General features: G+C 41.9%; 1 protein-coding gene across 3 annotated transcripts; it reads left to right on the top strand.

The window, feature by feature from the left end:
* Positions 1-3819: 3819 nt before the first annotated feature.
* LOC113037484 (NACHT, LRR and PYD domains-containing protein 1a-like) lies at positions 3820-11473 on the top strand. Of its 3 annotated transcripts, XM_026194622.1 has the most exons (8): positions 3820-3894; positions 4248-4309; positions 7648-7703; positions 7969-8183; positions 8901-9166; positions 9311-9424; positions 9493-9634; positions 10843-11473. In XM_026194622.1, the coding sequence occupies exons 1-8, from the start codon at positions 3876-3878 to the stop codon at positions 11142-11144; spliced, it is 1176 nt and encodes a 391-aa protein (XP_026050407.1). In that variant the 5' UTR covers positions 3820-3875; the 3' UTR covers positions 11145-11473. The 3 variants fall into 3 exon arrangements, with proteins under 3 accessions (XP_026050407.1, XP_026050406.1, XP_026050408.1); XM_026194621.1 differs by lacking the exon at positions 3820-3894 and having other exon boundaries at positions 4141-4309; XM_026194623.1 differs by lacking the exon at positions 3820-3894 and having other exon boundaries at positions 4141-4309; positions 8032-8183.
* Positions 11474-11537: the final 64 nt, after the last annotated feature.

Consider the following 11537-nt stretch of genomic DNA (forward strand, 5'->3'; position numbering starts at 1 on the left):
CTAATTATAGCCCAATCTCCAACCTTCCTTTCATATCAAAAATCCTTGAAAGAGTAGTTGTCAAACAGCTACTTGATCATCTGCAGAGGAATGGCTTATTTGAAGAGTTTCAGTCAGGTTTCAGAGCTCATCACAGCACAGAAACAGCTTTAGTGAAGGTTACAAATGATCTTCTTGTGGCCTCTGACAGTGGACTCATCTCTGTGCTTGTCCTGCTAGACCTTAGTGCAGCATTCGATGCTGTTGACCATAATATCCTATTAGAGCGATTAGAACATGCTCCAGGTATTACAGGTACTGTGCTGCAGTGGTTTGTATCATATCTATCTAATAGACTCCAATTTGTACATGTACATGGAGAGTCCTCTTCACACACTGAGGTTAATTATAGAGTTCCACAGGTTTCGGTGCTAGGACCAAATTCTGTTTACACTATACATGCTTCCCTTAGGCAGCATCATTAGAAGACATAGCATAAATTTTCACTGCTATGCAGGCTGTAGTTAAACCTTCATGGACAGCTCTATCTGTCCATGAAGCCAGATAACACACACCAATTAGTTAAACTGCAGGAATGTCTTAAAGACATAAAGACCTGGATGGCCGCTAACTTTCTGCTTCTTAATTCAGATAAAACTGAGGTTATTGTACTCGGCCCTGAAATTCTTAGAAATATGGTATCTAACCAGATTCTTACTCTGGATGGCATTACCTTGGCCTCCAGCAACACTGTGAGGAACCTTGGAGTCATTTTTGACCAGGATATATAAATATGTAAGACAAATTGTTTATGTTTCTGTTCTGTGTCCTGTGTACTGTTTGTTTGTATATGTGTCTTTCTGGCTGCTGTTACAACCAAATTTCCCCTTGTGGGACACTTAAAGGATTATTCTATTCTATTCTATTCTATTCTTCCATTCGATATGTCCTTCAACGCACATATTAAACAAACATGTAAGACTGCGTTCTTCCATTTGCACAACATCTCTAAAGTTAGAAATATCCTGTCTCAGGGTGACGCTGAAAAACTAGTTCATGCATTTATTACTTCCAGGCTGGACTACTGTAATCTTATTATCAGGAAGTCCTAACAACTCCCTGAAAAGCCTTCAGCTAATCCAAAATGCTGCAGCAAGAGTACTGACAAGGAGAAAGAGAGAGCATATTTCTCCTGTTTTGGCTTCCCTTCATTGGCTTCCTGTTAAATCCAGAATTGAATTGAAAATCCTGCTCCTCACATACAAGGTCTTAAATAATCAGGCCCCATCTTATCTTAATGACCTTGTAGTACCATATCACCCCATTAGAGCACTTTGCTCTCACACTGCAGGCTTATTTGTTGTTCCTAGAGTATTTAAAAATAGAATGGGAAGGAGAGCCTTCAGTTTTCAGGCCCCTCTTCTGTGGAACCAGCTTCCAGTTTGGATTTGGGAGACAGACACTATCTCTACTTATAAGATTAGGCTTAAAACGTTCCTTTTTGCTAAAGCATATAGTTAGGGCTGGACCAGGTGACCCTGAATCCTCCCTTAGTTATGCTGCAATAGACGTAGGCTGCTGGGGGATTCCCATGATGCATTGAGTTTTTTATTTCCAGTCACCTTTCTCACTCACTATGTGTTAATAGACCTCTCTGCAGTGAATCATACCTGTTATTAATCTCTGTCTCTCTTCCACAGCATGTCTTTATCCTGTCTTCTTTCTCTCAACCCAACCGGTCGCAGCAGATGGCCGCCCCTCCCTGAGCCTGGTTCTGCTGGAGGTTTCTTCCTGTTAAAAGGGAGTTTTTCCTTGCCGCTGTCGTCAAAGTGCTTGCTCATAGGGGGTCATATGATTGTTGGGTTTTTCTCTGTATCTATGAAGCGCCTTGAGGCGACTTTTGGTGTGATTTGGCGTTATATAAATAAAATTTAATATATAAATAAATTGAATTGACAGCAGTGGTTTCCACACATTTGGAGGTCGGTTGTTTATACATTTTGAAATGAGCCTTTATAATTAAAGCCACCACCATCCATGTGCTGACTGACATCTGCATAATATGCAAATACTATTTAAAAAAACAAGTCATAAAAATCATTATTTCATCTCTCCAGTTCCCTCTCTAGTTATTATATCTATCAAACCTAAAAGACGGCACCTTGGAAGAAACGAGAAACGAGCTTTAGTGGTCACATACATATTCATAAAGAGTACAACATGCAGTGAAATGTGTTGTGTCCGAGCTGCAGACAGGCTGCAGATGTAGCCGTGCCATTCCAGGCCATGGTGTTTGGCGTGGGGGGCCTAGTCAGGACCCTTACTGGATACTGGGAGGGAATCAAACTTGCAACTTCCGCTCCAAAGGTGTGTGGTCTTACCACTACACTATCCAGCTGCCCTTGTAGTAAAGTGTGCAGTCAGTTTGATCAGTATTTTGGAAATGTTTTGTGATTCCGTACACCAAATACCAATATTCCTGGTTAAAGACCAGGAAGAGAGGCTGTATCCCAATTCAGGGTCTGCAGCCTTAAAGTACGTAGCCTCAACGATCCTCAAGGGCCACGTACTCAAAGACCGCTAAGGCCAGAAGTGCGAGGCTTGTGAAATGGGACGCTCTAGCCTCCGTTGCGCTGCCCAGTGCCCAGGTTGCCTAGCAACCATGATACTAACAGCTGGAAACGTGTCATACAGCTTTGTTTGACAGAAATGAAGGAGAAATCTTTTGTTCATTTGTTTGTTTCTTTCTACATGAGCTTTGATCATTCTCTGTAGGATTAAGCTCAGCTATTGAACGGCGTATATTTTAAAGTAAAGGCTTTAAAACCAAGTTAGTACAAACGTCACTAATGTCACATAACTTTGCCGACATGTGGCCAACAGTAATGTTTTAATGTTCTTCATCATTAAACATTTGCACATAAATAAGTGACATAATATTCAGTACTTACTTAAAGTTTACTCTTCGGGCGCCCCTCATCCGCCGTTTTTTTTTTCCGGCAAAATTATCCACACCCACCGCCGCGCTATGCATTCTGGGATATGTTGGGCCACGAAGTCTACACTGCCACAGCCTTAAAATTCAGGGAAATGAAGGACGCATTTCAGGGCCGCATTTCGAGCAGCCTTTGAATTGGGACAGCCTTCGGCGCGCCGCTGTGACGTAATCGGCCTTGAAATGCGTACTTTAAGGCTGCAGACCCTGAATTGGGATACAGCCAGAGACAAGTCCCTGGATGGGAGGAGTTAGAAAGTTCATCCAACAAAAATATCTGTTGCAAATTAGACATGTGGATTGTCCACTGTCGAATAAAGGAGCAACTGAAAGAAGAAGATTCATTTTATGTGAGTCATGCACAGTTTAAAATGTGAAGGGGGTAAAACTGACCCCTTTGCAGTTTAGTTCCAGTTTGGTTACTGTGGCGCTGCAATCCAGGGCAGAGATAAGAGACAATAGTTATTTGGGATTCTCATGGGTAGCATTAATAAAGTTAGTTCAAACTTAATCGTTCTCTTAACCTGGCTGTAGCTCAGGTGGCAGAGCAGGTCAGCCACTAATTAGAAGGTCGGTGGTTCGATCCCAGGCTGCCCCCTGGGTGCATGCCAAATATCCTTGGGCAAGATATTAACCCCATGATTACCTGCTGGTGGTGGTCAGAGGGCCCGGTGGCGCCAGTGTCAGCCAGCCTCGCCTCTGTCAGTGCGCCCCAGGGCAGCTGTGGCTACAGTGTAGCTTGCCATTGCCAGTGTGTGAATGGGTGAATGACTGAATGTAGTGTAAAGTGCTTTGGGGTCCTTAGGGACTAAGTAAAGCGCTATACAAATGCAGGCCATTTACCATTTAACTCTTTAACTGTGGGTGTTGTGCTTGTGTCTGCAGTTTGCAGGAGAAAACAATGAGATCCACAGACACCTGTGAGTACTGAAACTCAGTTATCAAGAACGTATTAAATGATTATAAATGTTTGTGTCCTAAACTCACCACAGAAATATTTATAAGAGATTTAGTTTAAAGCTCTGGAAAAGACATTCTACTCACATGTTTAAGATCTAAAACCATGAGAAGACAGTCACGTTCAGAACAGTCGAGGTTAATCTGATAATTTGATAATCTACATGTGTGTATTTCATGTTTTACGATGATTTACTTGGAAGGTCACGGTTCAGCTTTGATCTTAATGAATGAAATGTATTTTCAAGTAGAAGGAAATGATGCATAAAAAGCTGCAAAACCTTTGTGATGTCAGCTTTTTGTCTTCTAACCTTAGTGGACTCTGGTTTCGAACTGGATCATACCACAGCAGAAACAGATCAGGAGGACGTGATGGAGGTGAGAGAACAATGACCAGGTCCTGACGTTCCTGATATACAGGTTGGGCCATTTATATGGATACGCCGTAATAAAATGGGAATGGTTGGTGATATTAAAGTCCTGTTTGTGGAACATTAGTATATGTGAGGGGGCAAACTCCTCAAGATGGGTGGTGACCATGGTGGCCATTTAGAAGTCGGCCATCTTGGATACAACTTTTGTTTTTTCAATAGGAAGAGGGCCATGTGACACATCAAACTTATTGGTAATGTCACAAGAAAAACAATGGTGTGCTTGGTTTCAACGTAACTTTATTCTTTCATGAGTTATTTACAAGTTTCTGATATGTGTTCAGTGTAGAGATGGACCGATCCGATATTACGTATCGGTATCGGTCCGATACTGACCTAAATTACTGGATCGGATATCGGAGAAAAATAAAAAATGTAATCCGATCCATTAAATATCACGAAAGCACTTCACAAAACTTGCAACACGCCGTAACTCACCTCAGAACGTTAGCACGTCGGAGCAGTATGCATCACGTGATAGAGCGGCTGTGGCATGCGGGACCTGTCGGTGGATAGCATGTGGAGCTTCGCTAGCAACCCGGCATTTCATCTCCGACAAAGTTATCCCCGAGAGAAGTAAAGCAAGTTTGTAGGTCCATCTCTGAATGTTTGTAAAGCATTCCTGCGTTAAGCTTACCAAACGATATATGGAGCGACTGCCTCTCGCTCTCCGGCTGCTACTTCAATCATGAAACTGCTTAATGATCAGCTGATCGGCTTTTCTGTCACGAGTCCGTCTCTCTTGTTTGTTTTTGGCCCACTTTGCACCAGAAAGAGGAAACCAGCGGCTGAACAACAGCAGCACGTTTAAGCTTGATCAGCTGTTGTTAGAATTTATTTAATATTACTTTCTACTCGAGGATCTTTTTCTACGTAGCTGACGGCTGGTAACTGCAGGGGCGGATCTAGCAAAGTTTAGCCAGGGGGGCCGATAGGGCATTAACAGGGAAAAGGGGGCACAAAGACATATTTTTCTTTCTTATTCTCATTTAAAATGTCTAGCTTTTAATAAATAATTATCCGAATCTTACACCCAAAGTTTTAATTTGATGTAAAATGAATAGAAGTCAATTACTGTATATAGTGACTATTAAGTCTAATATATATACCCTAGTAAGCTATAGTACTTTTTCCTTTGGGAAGGTACCATCTGTGCAGTCTGCAATTTTGTTGAAGAAAGATGTTGAATCTATTTAATATTTCTTGAAAAATAATTGATTTCTGTGCATTTATTTTTTCACACTGCATCAAATTAAGGTTGATTACGTCGATTAAGCATCATGAGGTGGAGCGTGAGGGGTGGTTCCCTATTTTTTATTTATTTATTTTTGTTGTTGCTGGGAGTTGGAACCCTATTAGTTAGGTTGCTTAATATTTACGCTAAGTACTCTTTAAAATACCAGAATAGGGAGGATGGTGTAGGTTTAAGTTTGTTAGATTGATCAGTATTGCTGAACTATGAAATGTATTTTTTTTTGCATACAGGTATAACAGAATAGCTTTAGTGTAGTTGTTGTTTTAAACTTGAGTATGAACTTATACAAAATGCAGCAAGATATTTAAAAAAAAACAGTTTTGTTGATTAAAAAACACTATATCGGATTCATATCGGTATCGGCAGATATCCAAATTTATGATATCGGTATCGGTATCGGACATAAAAAAGTGGTATCGTGCCATCTCTAGTTCAGTGTGCTGCCCATTGTGTTGGACTGTCAATGCAACCCTCTTCTCCCACTCTTCACACACTGATAGCAACACCGCAGGAGAAATGCCAGCACAGGCATCCAGTATCTGTAGTTTCAGGTGCTGCACATCTCGTATCTTCACACCATAGACAATTGCCTTCAGATCGGGAGACCTTGGGGGCCATTCAACTGGCTCACGATGACCAATCCACTTTCCAGAAAACTGTTCATCTAGGAATGCTCGGACCTGGCACCCATATTGTGGTGGTGCACCATCTTGCTGGAAAAACTCAGGGAACGTGCCAGCTTCAGTGCATAAAGAGGGAAACACATCATCATGTAGCAATTTCAAATATCCAGTGGCCTTGAGGTTTCTATTGATGAAGAATGGACCCACTAGCGTTGTACCCCATATACCACACCAAACCATCACTTTTGTTGTTCCAACAGTCTTGGAGGGATCCATCCAATGTGAGTTAGTGTCAGACCAATAGCGGTGGTTTTGTTTGTTAACTTCACCATTCACATAAAAGTTTGCCTCATCACTGAACAAAATCTTCTGTGTGAGCCGAGGGTCCTGTTCCAATATTTGTTTTGCCCATTCTGCAAATTCTGTGCGCCGATCTGGGTCATCCTTACTGCAGTAGCTGGAGTTTGTAAGGGTGCCATTTGTGAGTAGCTAATATCTGCTGAAGGGATGTTCGACTAATGCCACTCTCCAGTGACATGCGGCGAGTGCTACGCTGTGGGCTCTTGCTGAATGAAGCTAGGACAGCCACTGATGTTTCTTCATTAGTGACAGTTTTCTTGCAAATCCAACACTGAACCAGTTTCACGAAACTTAGCAAGCAGCTTGCTAACTGTAGCATGGGAGATGGGTGGTCTCGTAGGGTGTCTTACATTGAAATCTGCTACAATGACCTGGTTACTGCGTTCACCAGATATCAACACAATTTCGGTCTGCTCCTCACGTGTTAACCTCTTCGACATGTCAATGGCTGTGAACAAAGAGAAACTTGTAAATAACTCATGAAAGAATAAAGTTACGTTGAAACCAAGCACACCATTGTTTTTCTTGTGACATTACCAATAAGTTTGATGTGTCACATGGCCCTCTTCCTATTGAAAAAACAAAAGTTGTATCCAAGATGGCCGACTTCTAAATGGCCACCATGGTCACCACCCATCTTGAGGAGTTTGCCCCCTCACATATACTAATGTGCCACAAACAGCACAGACAACCATTCCCATTTTATTACGGTGTATCCATATAAATGGCCCACCTGCAAAGTTCCTGACTTGGTTAGATGTTGTGAAATTGTTTTTCTAACTGTGGTAATAAAGCAGTCATCATGACCTTTAGCTGTCTTCTGTGGTCATTCAGGTGTTTTGTGTGAGTTGCTTAGCTGCTCAGTGCAGATAGTAGGTTTGAGGTTCTTGCTCTCTCTGACTGGTTTATTTGGGTTTTTTCTATTACGATTTTCATGCAGTTTTCCTATAATTCACAGCGTGTACATCAGCTAAATTTGTTTCTTCACTGAACACTCAGTCAGGTTATTGGTCTAGCTAGCTGATGATGTTGCTTTCTGAATTCTAGTCTCCAACAAGCTTCATGCCTGCAGTTCAAACAGAGTCTGCACGAATCTGTTACAGGTAATGAAAAGAAATCCACATCTCCCCTGTTTACAGCCTCTCTGGTAACGTCTTCTTTTCATTAGACTAACAACCACATGACTAGTATCACAATAAAGTAATCTCTGCTTGTAGCAGTTGTTGTATGTTTAATATAAAGCCAACCAGTTATAGAACGTACGCATGTGATATGACGCGAGGTAACAGCTCTAATTTACAGATCCATTTTCAGATATTTGGGTTTAACAGGTTTGCAGTGGTCATTCAGATCCTCTGTGTCACATAGTTTCAGGTGTCCTAGTCCAGGTGTGTTCCTGTGTACTCTGACTGGAGTCATGTTTAATATAAGTCAGGAAGCAGAGCTGCTGTACAGGATTGTCCAATGGGATGAGGACCTCCTCCATCCAGCCAATAAAAAGGCTGCAAGCCCGCTTTTCAATATTGAGAGTTCAAAGGATGCAATCCGTCAGCTTCACCTCCCACACTGTGAACCACAGGAAGGTGAGCAAAGCACTGCTCATGACATGACACAACTGTTAATCCATAGTTCTGATGGCGTCCCCTACTGGCTATAGAATTTGGTATTTTTCTGCTGACTGACCATTGCTGATGTTTGCCTGACAAACATTTTAATCCAGACATCCTGCAGATCTCACTAATATTTTTTATTTCACATCCACTCAGCCACCACTGTTAAGCAGAATGTAGAGAAGCAGGACCTCTACTAAGAGCAGCCATAAATGATCCTCCAACTTTCCCATTGTGGACAGTTAAAATGTCTGCCTAATTATGAACCACACTGTACAATTACAGTAACAATTAGGTGGTAGCACAGACCTTAGGATGGGAGGGATGTAAGGAGAAACATCTGTGCCATTGCAAGAAACAAACTTAATTTTTCAGAATAACTGAAGAAGATTTATTCATTTTTAATAAGAAGTTTCGGCTGCTCACTTATTTCCTGAGCAGTCGGTGCTGTTGATGAATCCACGCTTGATACAAACCTGATTGGAAACCTTTGAGTGGTCTTTTTAAGACCTCTGTAATAAACAATGTGCAGAAGCCAAGGAAACCCAACGACTGATTTCTAAGCAGTGTTTGATTCTTTATCTGACCGTGGACACCATATCAAGGCTTTATATCTAAAATCAGATTCACTGTCACTGTAAGGAGGTTTTGGGAGTCAAACAGATGTCTGATGGCTTTGTGTTTTCACAGCTCTGCTTTCCGACTGTCTGTCTGTAGTCCACATCTCTGCTGGTAAAATGAAGGTCCTCAAGCCTCGAAAGATCACAGACACTCACGTGATCGTGGAAGTTACTCACCTCTCTTCCTTTGGCCTCGTCTGGAACATAAAGAGGTTTTGGAACAAGGACAAACCAGTTTCGGGTCAGGTTTTGCTGTTCCTTGAACCAATAAACTTTAGAACACAGAGACAAAACCTCAATGTGCTTCTCCTGACAAGCAACATCCCAGTGGAAGAGGTAAAGATCTATGAAAAGCTTCTCACTCAGTCCTAACGTTTGACAGAGCTGCTGAGATATGTAGTAAACGGTTTTGTACTGATGATGAATAGGTAACACTGATCTATTTTGGATAAGCCTTCTAATTAAAATGGTCTTTTAAAGGTCAGGGTGAAATACAGAGATGCTAACTTCATCCAAGCGCCTTCCAAATGTAAACTCATCAAAGATCACAGATACACTGTTCTCTGTCCAGTTGCCTATAAAGTCCAGCCTCCAGTAAGTACTTCTGTTAATTAAACTACTCCTTGTGGTTATGAAACTCATGCTGTGGTCCTGCTTTGTAGGAAGAAGATTTTGACCTGGACTTTGGAACAAACTACCCTCCAACATTTCAGATCCGCCTTCCTGCAGACACTGAAGAAGTCACAATAACAATCCAAGGCCAAACAAACACAGATGTCTGGAAATGCACTATTGATCTACCAGGTAAAACCTATATCTACATCACTCCGCCTGACATTCAATTAGAAATTATGAGTGATATATGAGTGTGCCTTTTTAGTATGCCTTATTTCCTTCATTCGTGATTTACTCCCATTTAAAACATGCTGTGATGTTCTTTTATCAACTCTCATTCTGGCATCATTTGCACTGTCCAGGCCCAAAGGCTCCTTTAGATTCTAAATGCCAAGAGTAAGGCACAGCTGAGGGTCCAGAACAGTCCAAATTCCAGAAATTGATCAGTATGGCTGTTAAACCAGAGTGTCTAGGCTCACCAAATAGGGAGTCAGCAGATGACATGCCAAGTTCTGACTGCGATGGTTTTGCAAAAATACAATGAAGAGCACTGCTTTAACTGTAGACGTAAATTAAATATCAGTTAGGTTTTGGAGGGAGGGTGAAGTTTGCAAATGTAACTCTAAGATTATTGTCTAAAATTGTACACTCAAGCTAGTAAAACAGAACAGGACTGGCAGCAGGTTTAAAGTGAAAAGCTAAACTTCATGCACTGGTGGGAATCCTGGACACAAGCGCAGTAAAGTACAGCCTCCATTCTAAATAGGACACCGATAATGAGGCCATCAGCGGTCAGGTGAGTAATCAGCAATATCTCACAGGTGTGCAGCAAAAGAGCAGGAAGTCGGGTGAGCTCTGCCCCTGAAACAAACAGACCACACACACACACACACACACACACACACACACACACACACAGATAGAGGAAACAAGAGAAATAGGTGAGGCAAAGTACATAAACAGTGTCAGTCAGTGAGATGTCCACCCGGGTGCCTGATCAACAACTGACTGTCAGAAGGCACCGAAAACAAGAAAACCTAAAGCGCAGAAAACATCTGTTAGTTATCGATGTGTTCCTGTTCACCTGAATCATTTTACTACCAAAAATGAACGCTGTCAGGGCAAACTCCATTATATTGTCCTCTGGAAGTTTTTAGAAGACTAGTCTAATAGTGTGCTGGACATACACAAAAAACCCCAAACATCAAATGTGTTTTTAATACACAAGACACAAGCCGCACAACAGTGTCAGTATGTCACCACTTAACAGCACCAGATGTTTAGCAGGTGTGTATCTGCAGGTTACTCTGTGCACAAAGCAGTATCACATACTCACAAGCTCTGTCACACCTTCACTTCAAGTTACTGAACATAGTTTTCCTGCTTCCTGCCCCCAGAAAGAACACGCAGTCAGTCAACTCCCCAGATCCTCCCACCAGACAAGCATCTGTTTGCAGTTCGGAAGCAGTTTGTGGATCAAGTGTCAGATTCGACTGTGAACCAGCTGCTGGACAGCCTGCTCCAACAGGGAATTATAAATAAGGAAGAAATGGATTCAGCCAGAATCAAACCCAGAGCTGACCGAGCTCGAGATGTGATAGATGTGGTGCGAAACAAAGGAGAAGAAGCCAGCTCATCCCTGATTGATGGCCTCCGTGAGTTGGATCCATACCTTTCTGAAACCCTGCACCTGAGCTAAGATGAGCTGCGACTGTTCTTTAATGAAGTTATTGTAAAGCTGTACTGCTGTCTGCGTTTGGTAAATTTAAAATGAAGGCCTAATTTTTGTTGTTTGTTTCTTGGTTTTGTATATTTTTGTCATCTGTTTTCCTTGTGAGCGTGCTCAGAGAGATAATAAATCAGAGCTCTAATTATTCAGTTGTCTGTCTCTGATATATTTTTATGGTTTCTTTTTGTTGTTTTTTCCTGAACCTGAAATAAAACCACTACCATCATCAGTGTGTGACCTCAAACCATCAGGCACCTCAGAATGAGATGCCATTGAGGCTAACGGATGTGATTGGTCGGTGACCGTCACATAGGTGTGGACTGTGAGAAGGTGTGTGCGTGAATGAAGACAGGTGAGCAGCAG

Source organism: Astatotilapia calliptera, chromosome 15 (genome assembly GCF_900246225.1).
Source record: "Astatotilapia calliptera chromosome 15, fAstCal1.2, whole genome shotgun sequence".
NCBI classification, from domain to species: domain Eukaryota; kingdom Metazoa; phylum Chordata; class Actinopteri; order Cichliformes; family Cichlidae; genus Astatotilapia; species Astatotilapia calliptera.

Coding starts and splice junctions, on each gene's coding strand:
- LOC113037484 (XM_026194621.1), top strand. CDS start 4,220: ATGTCAGCTTTTTGTCTTCTAACCTTAGTGGACTCTGGTTTCGAACTG. Junction 8,184..8,900: donor ACACTGTGAACCACAGGAAG/GTGAGCAAAGCA, acceptor GTGTTTTCACAG/CTCTGCTTTCCGACTGTCTG. Junction 9,635..10,842: donor ATGCACTATTGATCTACCAG/GTAAAACCTATA, acceptor TCCTGCCCCCAG/AAAGAACACGCAGTCAGTCA.